We start from the raw sequence: 13890 nt of genomic DNA on the forward strand, positions 1-13890 counted from the left end.
CAGGGGATCCGCGAATTCCCAGCATGGAAAATGAGATCACCACACTTGTTTTCTGCGGGCCTGAGACTCCCCAGTGGGAGGAGTGGGGGACAGAGCTGGGCACCAGCTGCCCAGATTGTTCTTTTGAATTCAGCCTTCAGATAAGTTCAGTCCATCGTTCTCTCTAGGGCAGTCATTCACAAACTTCTCGGTCTTAGGATCCTTTTATGCTCTTAAAAGTTACTGAGTGCCCCAGTGAGCTTGTGCAATGTGGGTAATATCTGTTGGTGTTTAGCATATTAGAAATTAAACTGAGAAAAATACATATTTAATTCATTTAAAGATATTAAAATCCATTATATAGGTAACATAAATACCAATTATTATGAAAAAGAGCTGTATTTTCCAAAACAGAAAAGAGAAGTTAGTGGGAATAGTAGCCTTGCACTTATCTGTTTTTGTAAATCTCCTTAATGTCTGGCTTATCTGCTTCTGCATTTGCTCTGTTATGGTAGCACACATTGCCTGCCTCAGGAATACTCTGCTTTACACTTGTGAGAGATTGAGAGTGAAAGGACAAATAATGTTACTCTATTAGGAGAAGAGTTTTTGCCTTCCAGATCTCCTGGAAGGATCTTGGGGACCCCTAGCATTCCGCAGCCCGCACTTTGAGAACTGCCATTCAGGTTAGGCCTGACTGGTGGAGTGGAAAGAGGTGGGAGCAACATTCCTTCCACATGGAAAGAAGCTTCTGGAGGAGAGGAAGCATTCCCCCTGCACAGGTTACGCAGTGGAACCGTCCAAAGGCCAGCCTTAAATCATTCACCATGGCCACGGGTGGAAAAAATGTTAGTCTTCAGCCCCCGAGTTGAGACGGCAACTGATGATATTAGCTCTGTAACCTCTGAGTTAGCATGCGGGGCTCGAGGCTTTACTTCTTTATTGCTTAACCTATTAGAACACCACTGGGCAGGGTGCTGCTTGGGGAACGAGTTCAGGAATGACTTTGAACCCTGATGTTATTGACAGTATCCTCTTCTCACTGCAGGACATTTCTGGAAGCTGTGCTGTGAATGTTATTTTCTCACAAGAATAATGGTATAATTGGCTTGGGTTTATCTTATCAAGGACTTCGAATTAGATAAATCATCACTATGGCCAGCTATTCAAATTAAATCAGAGTTACGGGGACTGTAAATGTCTGTAACCATTTTTAAAAAGTGAAACCATTAAAAAAAAAAAAAAAAAAGAAAGGAAAAATGAAACCATGCTCCAGGTTTTATGAAACAGGTCTGATTGTAGATGAATACAAGGGAGCCTGGAGTATAGGAAGTGCACAGAGAGTCTATTATAGGCGATAATTATTTCCTCATCAGTACCACCTACTGAAAATTCATATACTCGCTATATGTATTTGCTGATAATTTTCCATGTGTACTTTTAGAAGGGCTTGAGGGACGTGGAGGGGTTTTGGTTTGGGTGGCTTAAAAAAACAAGATGTTTATCCACATTTGCGCTGATGTCTCTTTCTCTCCAATTTTTTCCCAGTGGACAGAAACATTGGAATTATTTTAAAAGGAGGTATCATATCATATCACAATCATATGTGAGAATCATTTTAGGAAAAAAATTTACAATGGTAGCAAGTAGATTCTTCAGTTGGTCTTAATTCATATAGGACAAGTTCTAGCCCTTAGCCAGTTAGGTAATATGTGTCATTGTGTGTGGATACTTCCTGATGTTTTTGTCCCCGATTCGCAGTGGGGAAGGGTGGTCCCCAAAGCCATTTCATGCTGGTTTGAATAGCATCCCTAAATTGACTAGCTAAATAACCTAGGGCAGGGGCTCCTGGGTGGCTCAGTCGTTAAGCGTCTGCCTTTGGCTCAGGTTATGATCCCAGGGTCCTGGGATCGAGCCCCACATCGGGCTTCCTGCTCCGCAGGAAGCCTGCTTCTCCCTCTCCCTCTCCCCTTGCTTGTGTTCCCTCTCTCGCTGTCTCTCTCTCTCTGTCAAATAAATAAATAAATAAAATCTTTAAAATAAATAAATAACCCAGGGTAACTTCCTTTTAGTTTGCTTCCTTGCCTGCAAAATGGCACATTATAGTACCTACCTCATAGGATTGTTGCGAGGATTATTGGGATATAATGCGTGGAAAGCCTTGGAATGCAGATCCTGGAACGTGGTAAGCACTCCATAAATATTAGTAATCAGTCATACTCAGTGTATTTAGTCAGATGAATTCCCCAGTTGGTTATAAACACCATCTGATGCTAAGTAATATACTATTTGATGACATTTTGAACATTGTGTGTAAGCCTCTTGCAATCTCTGGTGAGTGTGATGAATTGATGGGGCAAAATCAATGTAAGCCAGGATTGGTCGTCTCTACTGAATTGCCTTCGGCACGTGTGGAACTTTTTACTGGCAGTTTAATTGCAGAATGGCCTGAGCCACAATCTCTTGTTAGTGTTACCCTTTCCTAAGCCAAGTCCATAAGTGAGTACCTGTAGGGCTGCTACCCATTACATTAAATCCATGACACTTACTGGTAAACTCTTGGCTATGTTTCGGGATTGTGCTCCACGAAGCCTTAATGCCTCGGAAGCCCCTTCTCACGTGGCTGATGAGCTGGGGGATGGATGGGGCTGATCTCCCTGGACTTCGCTTGTTAGATGTTTGTATTTGGTCCCAAGCTTTCATAGGTTCTGCTCCTGAGAAGCTGACGCTCTAAACCATGTTTTGTATGCGGAACTCAGATTTTTGTCCATCAGGCTGTTGTCTTGTGTTATCCTCCGGCTTTGAATTCAGTTTCAGCAGGGCTGTCAGGTTTCCTGGCCAGCATCGATGCTATTATTTGACTCTCTGTCATTAAAAAGAAATGAAAATCAGAAAAAGAAAAGTACCAACGCTAGAGATATTCAAGGACTCATCCTAATGATAAAACAGAGGTGAAGATGGAAATTACTAGGTGGGTCACAGGGCGCAGTGGGTGGCCTTGGTCAGGGATTCCTCGCATCTCAGCCAGTCTAGATGGTATCATGAAGTCAAGAAAGAGTTAAAGAACCAGTTCGAAATGCTGGGCTCTCCCTCCAGAGTAGTACCTGGCAAAACAAAAATAAAAAAGGGCAGGGTTAAACTTCTGCCCATTTCAAGCATGTTTCCAGGGATACGAAATTCTAAGTGTCATCCATAGCATGGCTGACTCAGAGAAAAATCGTTAAAGAGTAGCAGCAGCTCTTGACTAATCTTCTTAACGTAGCCTCCAACATCAGGGTGGAATTCTGTGAAATGTAGAGAATCTGGCAAATGTAATCATCTGGTGATAAATTGGATTTAAAAACAAAAAATTAGTCACGCACACTTGGTCCAGAACAGTCCCCCACTAACCACTTAAAAAATGTCTTCACCGGTTGTTTATTTTTGCGTTCCCCCTTACTTTCCCAACCCTGCCCACCCCCACCCCACAAACACACATCAGGGAAAGAATTCCGTTGTTTTCTTTTTGTAATTCCTGCTTTAAAATATTTCTCAGGTAATCATGTAGCAAAGCGATAAAAGTCTCCACAACAGAAAAAAACAACAACAATATCATAATAATAGCTACCCCTTGTCTTGCGGTGGATCAGGTATTCTCTTTAAGCCCTCTGTCTGCTCCACAGCAGTCCCATGAGGCTGGTACTCTGTTAGTGGTAGTAGCAGTCCATAGTTGTATAGAAGAAGAAGCCGAGGTCCAGGTGAACTTCTGTAGCTTGTTAAGCTCATGCAGGTCACACAGGCAGTGGAGACAGGGTTTAAACCTAAGCAGGTTTGCTCCAGAGCCCTGAATCTTAACCGCTATGCACATCACTGCCTTTATTTCCATAAAAAGTAAGAGACAAACAAAAAGAAAAAGGAAGTTTCCAGCTTTGTTGACTGCATTAGATAATCTACTTCACAGAACTTAAATTGTTACTCGATTCTGACCTTAGATTATCTGGAAGGGGAAAAAAATGAAGAGATTGATCCTTTGGGGGAAAACATCCAGATGATTAAATTTGATAAGCAAGAGAGCCTAGGTTTCACTTAGGCAGTCTTCGGAGCCACGAAGAAAAGATAAAGATTCCATTAGCTTTGGGCCGCTTTCTAATGTGAAATTTTTAGCCAATAATCATAGATAATCTTGATCAGGAAGAAGATGGAGAGGCGAGGAGATTGAACATCCACTGTGGCTTCAGTGGAATATTTAAAAGCTTGGATTTAGGAGTGACTTGGAGGAAATTGGAAAGCGGAGCCAGTGACCGAGGAAGACTATAAAAAAGAATCACGATAATGGGGACCTGAAAGAGTAGTGGACTCGGGGCTTGAAAGCTCACAGTATTGAGACTATGGAAAACATTTTAACGGAAACAAAAGTGACGTCATTGTGCGTTCAGGACCGGAACAGATAGACTAATACTAACAGGCAAGCGGTACTCCTCAACTCCTATTACACTTTTGTCCTTTCTAGGCAAGGAGGTCGATCTTCAGCCTGGGAAGAGTAGAGCAAGTACTTGTAAGAGGAAATTGAAACTCAAGATAGGTGAACTGATTGTTTGAAGGCGCGGGGCAGCTCTGAATGAGTTCACCTCCTCTGGCCAGCATGAATTTCATCCTAGTGGGCCAAGCGGACTTTTGCTGCCTACTTGTAATCTTTGAAGAATTGTGGAGACGAGGAGAATCACTAACGGATCAGGGATGGGATCATGCCCGATGAAGAGCAAAGCCAAAAGCAAAATCAAGAAAGCGTAGTTTTCAGAGAAAAGAATAGAAAGCCCCATGCCGACCTGGGGCAAAATTCTGGAACCAGTAATTACAAAAGGATGGCTTGAAGATTCAATTTGCACATGTACACGGTAGCTAGGAGACCTCATGGGACTGTTAAAAGTGGGAAAAATAATTGTTTCTTTATTGCTTTTTGTTGCTAGGTTCTTAGACTTGGAGGCCAGGGCACACAGGTATGCCGTGCCTGGAGTCCAGAGAGGTTTCAGGAGAGATCTCTGGATGTGTGGCCACCACATGCTGTGTAGGCGCTTGTTAAGCGTACCGGTTTATCTACCACATGTCTTGAAATTCTGTTTTAGTGATTCGTGATTTAGATCCAGGAATCTGGATTATAGGCCCGTGTTCCAGATTCCTTGCTATGCTGGAGCAAGTTTGGGAACTGCTGAGCTGTAGGACACGTGCTGTGCATTAGATTGATGTTGTCATCATCGTGTTAATGCGTGACAGCTGATGCATTGGATAACCACGTGCCAGCCACTACGCCAAGGGCTGTGCACATATGCTCTCATTTAATCCTCACCCCAGCGCAGTGAGTGGGTGCTGTCTTTATTGTACATATCATCCAGACGGGGAGCTGTGACGTCTCTGAAGTCTCACAGACAGTAAGGGATGGGGCAGGATTCAAACTCGGGAAGTCTGGCGCTTTTGAAAGTCTGAGCTTCTGCACCACTCAGCCGATAGCCCCTCTTTTTTTTTTTTTTTAAGATTTTATTTATTTGTCAGAGAGACAGAGGGAGAGAGCACAAACGGGGGGAGCTGCAGGCAGAGGGAGAAACAGACACCCTGCTGAGCAGGGAGCCCGATGCGGGACTCCATCCCAGGACCCTGGGATCATGACTTGAGCCCAAGGCGAATGCCTAACCGACTGAGCCACCCACGTGCCCCATCAGATAGCCCCTCTTAAAAGCCCGCCTTAGGGCTCGGGGTTGGAGGGAAGGGTGATGTCTGGGCATGTGTCATACCCTGTCTTTAATATCTGAGTGGCATCTTTATGAAGACATTGGGGTTCTCAGGCTTTCTTGATGCAGAGAGCTGGGGGGTGTGGAATGACTACATCTAGGTGGAATTATTAATTTATCACGATCCAATCTGGGAGGTTACATGTAAAGTGCTGCCCCTTGGGGCCCCAAATCAGCAGCAAAGATACTGGAAGCCATGACTTTATATAGTTTCCTGGTAAAAAAGATCAGGGTTGTTTGGGTTGACTACAAACTCAATATAAATCAACAAGCCTTTGTCTACACTGCACCTTTTGCCTGGAATGCCCTTTTCCACTTCCTCCTCTTTCTCCGGCAAATTTTTAATCATCTTTAAAGACAGAGCCTAAATGTCACTTCGGCTATGGAGTCTTCTTTGATTTCTACAGGCAGATTCATCATCATTCGTTCTGCTTCTTTAGCACTTTGTTCCTGGTGTTATAATTCTGCGATTATCTTTCTTAGTTTGTGCCACCCAAGTTCACAGTCACTCAGCTGGAAACGTGGGGAAGAGCATCCTTCTCTTCCAACATCCCTGCAAGAATCCCTGCCCTCACTAAGCCTATCAGTTTTAACTGTCTGCTTACTGATACAATCTGCCCCTTCCTCATTCCTGCAGCCCCTGTCCAATTCAAGTCTGTGTCCTGACTTGTACCCCGGCTGTCACTTGTCACCGCCCTCCCTCCCATTTTCCCACAAAGCATCAGAGACTTCTCTATCAAATGTAATCTGCCTGTGCTTAAAATCTGTGCCTGACTCCCCACAGCCAACAGGATAACCCCAAGGCCCTAACCATTTATGATCTAACCCTGTCTAACTCTCCATCCTCAACTTTTGACTTCTTGTCTTGCTTCTTGGACTCCAGTGACACTGAACTCATTGTAATTCTCCAGGCATAATGCTGTTTCTTGCCTCCTTGTTCCAGCTCAACAGTGACCGCCTGGGATGGCTTCCCACCACCCCACACTGCCGGGCTCCTCCTGGGTTCTGCGTGGGAGGCCCCGGGCCCCTGCCTTGGGTTCTCTCGGTCTCTGCCTCCTGGTTGTCACTTTCTATTGCAATCACTTCTTTATTTCGCATTCACATTAAGCCTTGAACTTCTTAAAGGCAGTGAGGATGTCTGGTTTTGTTTCCATTGGCAAATGGATACTCAGTACAAGTTTCTGGAAAGAATTGTGTTGTAATTATTTGTTCTACCTGGAAAGACTGTAGGGTTAGCATGTTGCCTCTTCCTCTTCCTGGATGTGAGGTCTTGAGTATTTTGCCCCTCCTTTGAGTGAGCACCTGTTTGCTCATTTGTAAAATGAGGATAATTTCACACACATCCCCCCAAGGGGCTCTTGTGAGAAGCAGGTGAGATAGTAATGTTTTATAAATCTTAACACGCCATTCCGGGGATCGCGGACTACACCCCTGATGCCCATTTTTGTATGGCCAAGAATGTTTTTCACAGTTTTAAGTGCTTATAGAAAATCAAAAGAAGAAGAATACTTTTGCCACTCGAAAATTAAATGAAATTCAAATTTCAGTGTCTATAAATAAAGTTTTACTTGAATGAATAGAGCCGAGTTCATTCTTTTCCCATTGTCTATTACGGCTTTGCCATTGCAATCGCAGAGTTCAGTCATTTCAACAGTTACTATGGCTTGTCGAACCTCAAATATTTACTATCTGGCCCCTTATAGAAAAATGTTTGCTGACCCCTACCTTGTTCAAATATTAGGAAAATGCATGTGATTCACAGCTGCCTTCTTGTACCACAGGGTACTTTTTGAGGGGAAAGTTTCTCTCTTTGAACTTTCGGAGCCTCATTCTGGGTCCAGCAGAGTCATCCATTGACGTTGGAGCGAGCCACAGGGGCACGGTTCTGGTTTCCTGAAGACGAGGATGTCCCAATAAGAGTATGGAGGGCGGTTTGAAAAGACCGTGAACTTCCCACCACTTGGGGGGAGGGGGTTAAAGGGTAGACGGACACCCAGTTTTCATGGGTTGCTAAGGAACGGGGTGTCTCACTCTTGACCCTATTGACATTCGGGGCTGGATCATTCTCTGTCCTGTGTGTTGTGTGGTGATTAGCAGCAACCCTGGCCGTCAGCCACTAAAGGCCAGCAGCACCCTCGTCCCCAGTTGGAACAACCAAAAATGTGTCCATACATTTAATAACTTTTGGAGCCTATTTTTAAGAAAACACATTATAGAATAACAGCATGTTATGTTTTGAATCCATTTTGTCTTGGGGAAGAAGAATTTAGAAAAGTTTTAGCTGTTTAAAATGAGTATGAAGGGGTGCCTGGGTGGCTCAGTGGGTTAAACGTCTGCCTCCGGCTCAGCTCAGTGGGCAGTCTGCTTCCCCCTCTCCCTCTGACCCTCCCCCTGCTTATGCTCTCCCCCTCTCTCTCTCTCAAATAAATAAATAAATAAAATCTTAAAAAACAAAATGAGTATGAAAATCTCATAAAGTAATATATGACCCCCGTGGGTATTTAATATCGGTTGCCAGTATTTGTTAGAGATATGCTATACAAACATGGTTGCAGAAATTCTCGCAGCCGCCTTTTGCAGGTAGGCCCCCTTTCCTAGATGAGGAAGCTGAGCAGAGAGGTTGAGCAAAGAAAGGGTAACATGTTGAGGACAGAAATTCCCTTTTCTGAAATAAGATGGAGACAGAAACTCAGAAGTGAACATACATGGACTTTATTCCGCCTTGAAATTCCTTTCCTGTGGGTTTGAATGAGGAGCATGTTGTTGCTGCTTCTCCCACCTTAGGGCAGATCCACTGGAAAACAAGACCGTAGCCATGGAACTCAAGAAAAGGTTGCAGTGTTCCTCTAGTCTTTAGACTTACAGATCCCTGGCTGCCTGTCCAACTGCACGCTGCCCTAACCCGAATGGCCATGTTGGAATGTGACCCCTGTTTACTGCATGCTGACCATTGTTTGCCTCTGCCCTGCTGCCCCTCCAGAGCCCTGCTCCCACCTGTCCACCATTGGAACCCTGCCACGGCCTCCTTCTGCAGAGGGGAGTAGGCTGACTTTGGACCCATCAGTGGGACACAGAGTTACAACACATTGGTCCGTTTTAGCTGGTGAACCCGGGAGTTCCCTTCAGTTGTTTTGGTTAGCTAGAAGCAAAAGCTTTTACTTACTGAGTGCCGGCTCTTTGCCAGGGCTGGTAAAGTACAAGGGCCTGGATATTTCCATCTGGCAGGAATCAAAATAGCATCCGGTGTCCCAAACTTGATGGGTGTTGGAAGCCCTACTCCTTACTTCTCACTTAGCCCCTAATGTTTTCTCTTTCTTATTATGAAATAATAGAGCATACAGGATAAATAGGGAATAATATAATCTGCACCCGTGTTCCTGTGCATATCTCCACATTTTACTGAAAGAAATGAATTATTACAAATAAAATCAAAGCCGCCTGCCTGTATGACCCTTCCTGAGGCCTTTCCTATCTTACCCAGCTGCCCTGGGGGTAGCCCCTATCCTTGGTTCCGTGCTTATCACCACCTTGTACATTTTTATATTCTTGCTTTATAAGTGTCAGTAACTACACATCTTTTTTTTTTTAAAGATTTATTTATTTATTTGAGAGAGCGAGAATGAGAGAGAGAGAGAGAGAGTACATGAGAGGGGGGAGGGTTAGAGGGAGAAGCAGGCTCCTCGCCAAGCAGGGAGCCCGATGCGGGACTCGATCCAGGGACTCCAGGATCATGACCTGAGCCGAAGGCAGTCGCTTAACCAACTGAGCCACCCAGGCGCCCTTTTTTTTTTTTTTAAAGATTTATTTATTTGAGAGAGTGAGAATGAGAGAGAGAGAAACTACACATCTTTTATATTAAACTTTATGTATAGAAATGGAGTCCTCAATCATGCTTTTAATTTTTTTTTTTTTCTTTCAAGATTCATGCTACAGAGTGCTTTGTCTCTGGTCTGAGTTTGGAGTGTTGCATAAATAGATTTCTGAACTTACCTAAGAAGAATAGTCTTCTCTAGGTTGATTTAGAATTAAATTTCTCTTGCAGTCTCGCATGGAAGTTAAAGAAATTGACTGTCTGTTTGGAGATGGAACCCTGTGGATAAATGTAGCTCCAGTTCTTCCATTCTCAGGCTGTAGAGTGTTACTGTTTTTGGCCATGTGAAAATTTTGATGGCTGTTTAGGTAGTCTTCAGGTTTTGCTGTTATAACCGTGCTGCGGTGGGCATGTGAACATGCCCTCACATATGACTGGAGCACACACAGGAGAGTTTCCACAGGAATATACCTAGCACGTAGGCTAGGATATATCCACATGCATCTTTACTAGAATTTTCCCAACTGCATTCCAGATGTGCCTGTACCAACTTCCACAAACACCTGTATGAGCAGGTTGGTTGCTCCAGACCCTTGACCTGATGCAGTCCTTCCTTGCACATAACAGACTTAAAACTGTTTGCTAATTTGGAGGGTCTGAACTATTCTCTCACTGTTGCTCCTAACACCTTTTTTTTTTTTTTTGAGATTAAAGACTGTGTAATATTTAACAAAGTTCAAATGCACTTTTTTCTTTTTTTCCCCAGATCCAAAAAGAATGGCTTAAATATTATATTAGCATGGATTTTTATGACTTTAGTATTTGCACAACTTCTCATGCAGAATCCAGGTGGGCCTTTAATTGTGAAGCTGTGCGGTTTTGCTTTGACACTTGCTTTCAGGTCTCTCTCTTTCTGGGAATTCCCTTCCTTCTTCCTCCCAATTTCTGGTTCTCATCAGTGTAGATTGTGCCTAATGCTGGTCCTACAGCTACTGCGATCCCTCTGGCAGCCCGTGTCCTCTCTTCCTCCTCCTGTATATGGATCCCCATCACGTTTAATGTAAACGCTGCATGAGTTCTGTTGAGTGCTATGAGGAGGTCAGTAGGGCCAGAAGACACAGGGAAACTGACTTGGAGGGGTAAGTGCATAGCACTTGGTATGACTGAGTTGTAACCACACTGGGTAGGTAGCTGCATATGGGATAATAGAGACGAAGATGGCAAGAGAGACTTCCTAATTTTTAAGTATAAAAAGGAAACATAATTGTATTAATCTTCATTTATATTTTTAACATGTCCCTGCCCTCCAGATTAGAGACATATAGACTTTTGATTGATTGGTTTTACTTGGTACAAAATACTCTATACCGTGCAAGAAGTCTATCGTAGTTTGGTCTTTTAATGAACCGGGTATATCAAAACAAACTTCATAGCCAGAGAATGGGATGAGAATGTAAAAATCTATATACTTAATGTATACGTTTTTCTTGAAAAGTTAAGTTGGCGATGGTGATTTGTGGAGACTAAAAACTAGTTGGCTGCCTCCCTCCCCCCAGATCCACTTGATAATTCTTCCGTCACAATGCCCATTTTAATGGAAATGTGCGGTCTTTAGAAGAACCTGGAATGTGTATTATTTGGATTTTACTGGACAAGACAAGTGGGATTTGTTTCTTCTACTCCAGTTATCAAAAAGATTAACCCTTTGCCCTCTACATTCTAATTGTAACCGTTCGGAAACAAAGGGGTTGTTTGTACAAGATAGCTGAAAAATTGAGGCTTTATGCCAAGTGGAATGTTTCTCAGTTGAAGGAGGTAGCAATCATTGCACACATTTTTTCTTGTGTTGCAGGCTTCTGTAGAGGCTTCTGGTGAAATCGCATTATGCAAGACTGGATTTCCTGAAGATGTTTACAGTGCAGTCTTATCACAGGATGTGCATGAAGGACAGCCTCTTCTCAATGGTACTATCTCAAAAGATATATTTGTACATACAGTGTCTATGCTCGTGAAACAAATTAGCTATTAAAAAGTCTCTAAATCATCTCTACTGTATAACAAGTATGAATTTTTCACAATCACTACAGTGAGACTGTAGGGACTTTATTTTAGGATTACAGAAGAGCTTATGAATCTCTTATGTACATAACTGGAAGGCTCCTAATCTCTTGAAAACTTCAGATTTCTTCCATTTTTAATTTATAGTAGAAACCATTATGTAATTAATTTTTACAGTTTTTCTGTACACATTTTACTTATTTTGAAGGATGTTTGCCAAACATCAGATTCTAATGTGTTTAGAAATTATTTACAGCAAAAATCCACTTAGTATTTTGAATTAAAGAAACAAAGAAATTACTATGATATTATCTTTGATAAAACACATCAAACTTTAATATTTAGCTAAGTTATCATAAAAGACTTAGCAGATTAAACCTTGAGGCAGGAGCATGAGATTCATATTTTTGTTATGACATTGTTTACAGAAATTATTAGATAGCTAATTTTCTGTTAACATATGTGACTTTTGCATATAGACACCTCTCCTGTTTAAATGTGGATCAAGTTCATTGTGGTAATCATGCCAATACGTCTAGATAAAATCTGAAATAAAACTTTGAGTAGCCTAAGCAAAATTGAAAGCCCCTTCCTTTATCTCTAATTGAAAGCAAATAAAATTTTGGTTAGTAGTATTTTCATGGACTTATTTATCATTACACAAAATGTCACTGAAATGTGAAAGCAAGAAGAATTGATTAGTGAGTTGTATTTAAATTGTTATTCCCCACAAATCGTGCATAACTCTAAGGCTGTTTTAGAGAGCTCCTTTTAGAAAATCCGTGCAGCCTCAACTAATTAATTTACACAGGGTTCTACCGCACAGCCTTAATTGAAGTGTCTCTGCAGCACTGACAAACCTTACTGGTATAATACTTACGAAGACCATAGACAGAGGACTTTGAAATGTAAATGGCCTCTTAGCTACTAAGGTTCTTTAGTGCAAGATTAATCATTTTACTTTCATTTCTATTCTAATTGTGATTTGCTTACACCTATGTATTCTTTCTGAAGTTGATTTTTTTTAAAGACATCTTTGTGTCCTTGCCTTATTACATGGTATTTTAATGAGTAAATGTTAAATTAGTCTGTCTCCACAACTGAATTGCTCATCTACTGGGTAACGGTTGACATGATAGAGGTTATATCAAATCAAATCACAATAGATTTTGAGTCTTGGAGTACTTCTGCATGTTTGTCATTTTTTTAAAAATCTATGAATTATTATATGGTATCCTAGGACCTGTGTGACCAGTAAATATTATTTGAATCCTAGAAAAAAAAAATGTATTGATGACGCTTCTCTAGAATAACTCCGAGAAAAAATGTCAGTGGAATTTGTTGCATATTTGCAATTTATTTCTGAGATTCATTTTTAATGGATAAGTCTTTCTCCCAGTCTCTTTTCCTAAAAGCTTGTTGAAATTTTCTGGTTACAGATCAACACACGGTCTGTCATTAGAGACCACGGATTTAAGATGAAGTACATTGGCACGTTGAATGGTTTTGCAAAATGAAAGCCTGTTTTCTAATTAGTAGATAATGCCAGTAAGAGTAGAAATTGGGCATAGTTGCTTGCCAGGGTCTTTTTAGTATAACCTAGAAGCTGGGGTTTTGCTAGAGTTACAAATGTGAAAGATTGAAGCTACTTTTGACTTTGTGCTCTTGCCATCATTGAAAGAAGTGTGTATCATAATCTCCCATAGAACTTACATGCTGTGGTACACCCAGTTGTTACCTTCTTTATCTTTAAGCTTTTCTTTTTCTTTTCAAACTATTTCTCTCATGCCACACCATTACTTTTCTCTTTGTCATTCACAGAATATGTGAAGGGACACCAGCATCTGACAGCTTAAAACATAAAGCTCAAAATATTGGTTAGTAGAAAAAAATGTTTTGGGGTGAGGAAGAAAACTTACACAGGCTTTTGTGAAATATCCATTTTTTTACAAGAGGGTTGTCACCAGTTATGTTTCCTTCAGAGAATTGTTATTTAGAAGGATTCTACATTTTTACCTCTTACATCTTTTTGGAGTTCTTAGTGGGATAAATAACCCAAAGGTTCATCTATACACTGAACCCAAATGCCATGCTGTGACTCTGTTCATGAATTCTGTGCCCTGCAGTAAGCTCATTTACCTTGCATGTACTGCATCTGGAAGGGATCTATTGCTAGACCCACCTTTTGTCAAGTTTTGTGATTTATGGTGTTTAAGGAAAGAAGTAATTGTACATAAGATATGTACAACAATTCTCTTAGGCATTTGCCTCATGGCAAGT

At 41.7% G+C, this 13890-nt stretch overlaps 1 protein-coding gene across 1 annotated transcript in view; it reads left to right on the forward strand.

Annotated features, from left to right (window-relative positions):
* Positions 1–13890, forward strand: part of CDH2 (cadherin 2) — a 209126-nt gene that overhangs the window by 15831 nt on the left and 179405 nt on the right. Inside the window, exon 2 of the mRNA XM_054510335.2 lies at positions 11405–11516. Within this exon, the coding sequence (XP_054366310.1) occupies positions 11405–11516 (112 nt within the window). The remainder of the gene's footprint in view (positions 1–11404; positions 11517–13890) is intronic.

Source organism: Mirounga angustirostris, unplaced genomic scaffold, assembly GCF_029215605.1.
Source record: "Mirounga angustirostris isolate CCGP_5_RB_7025 unplaced genomic scaffold, mMirAng1.0.hap1 SCAF_14, whole genome shotgun sequence".
Taxonomy (NCBI): Eukaryota; Metazoa; Chordata; class Mammalia; order Carnivora; family Phocidae; genus Mirounga; species Mirounga angustirostris.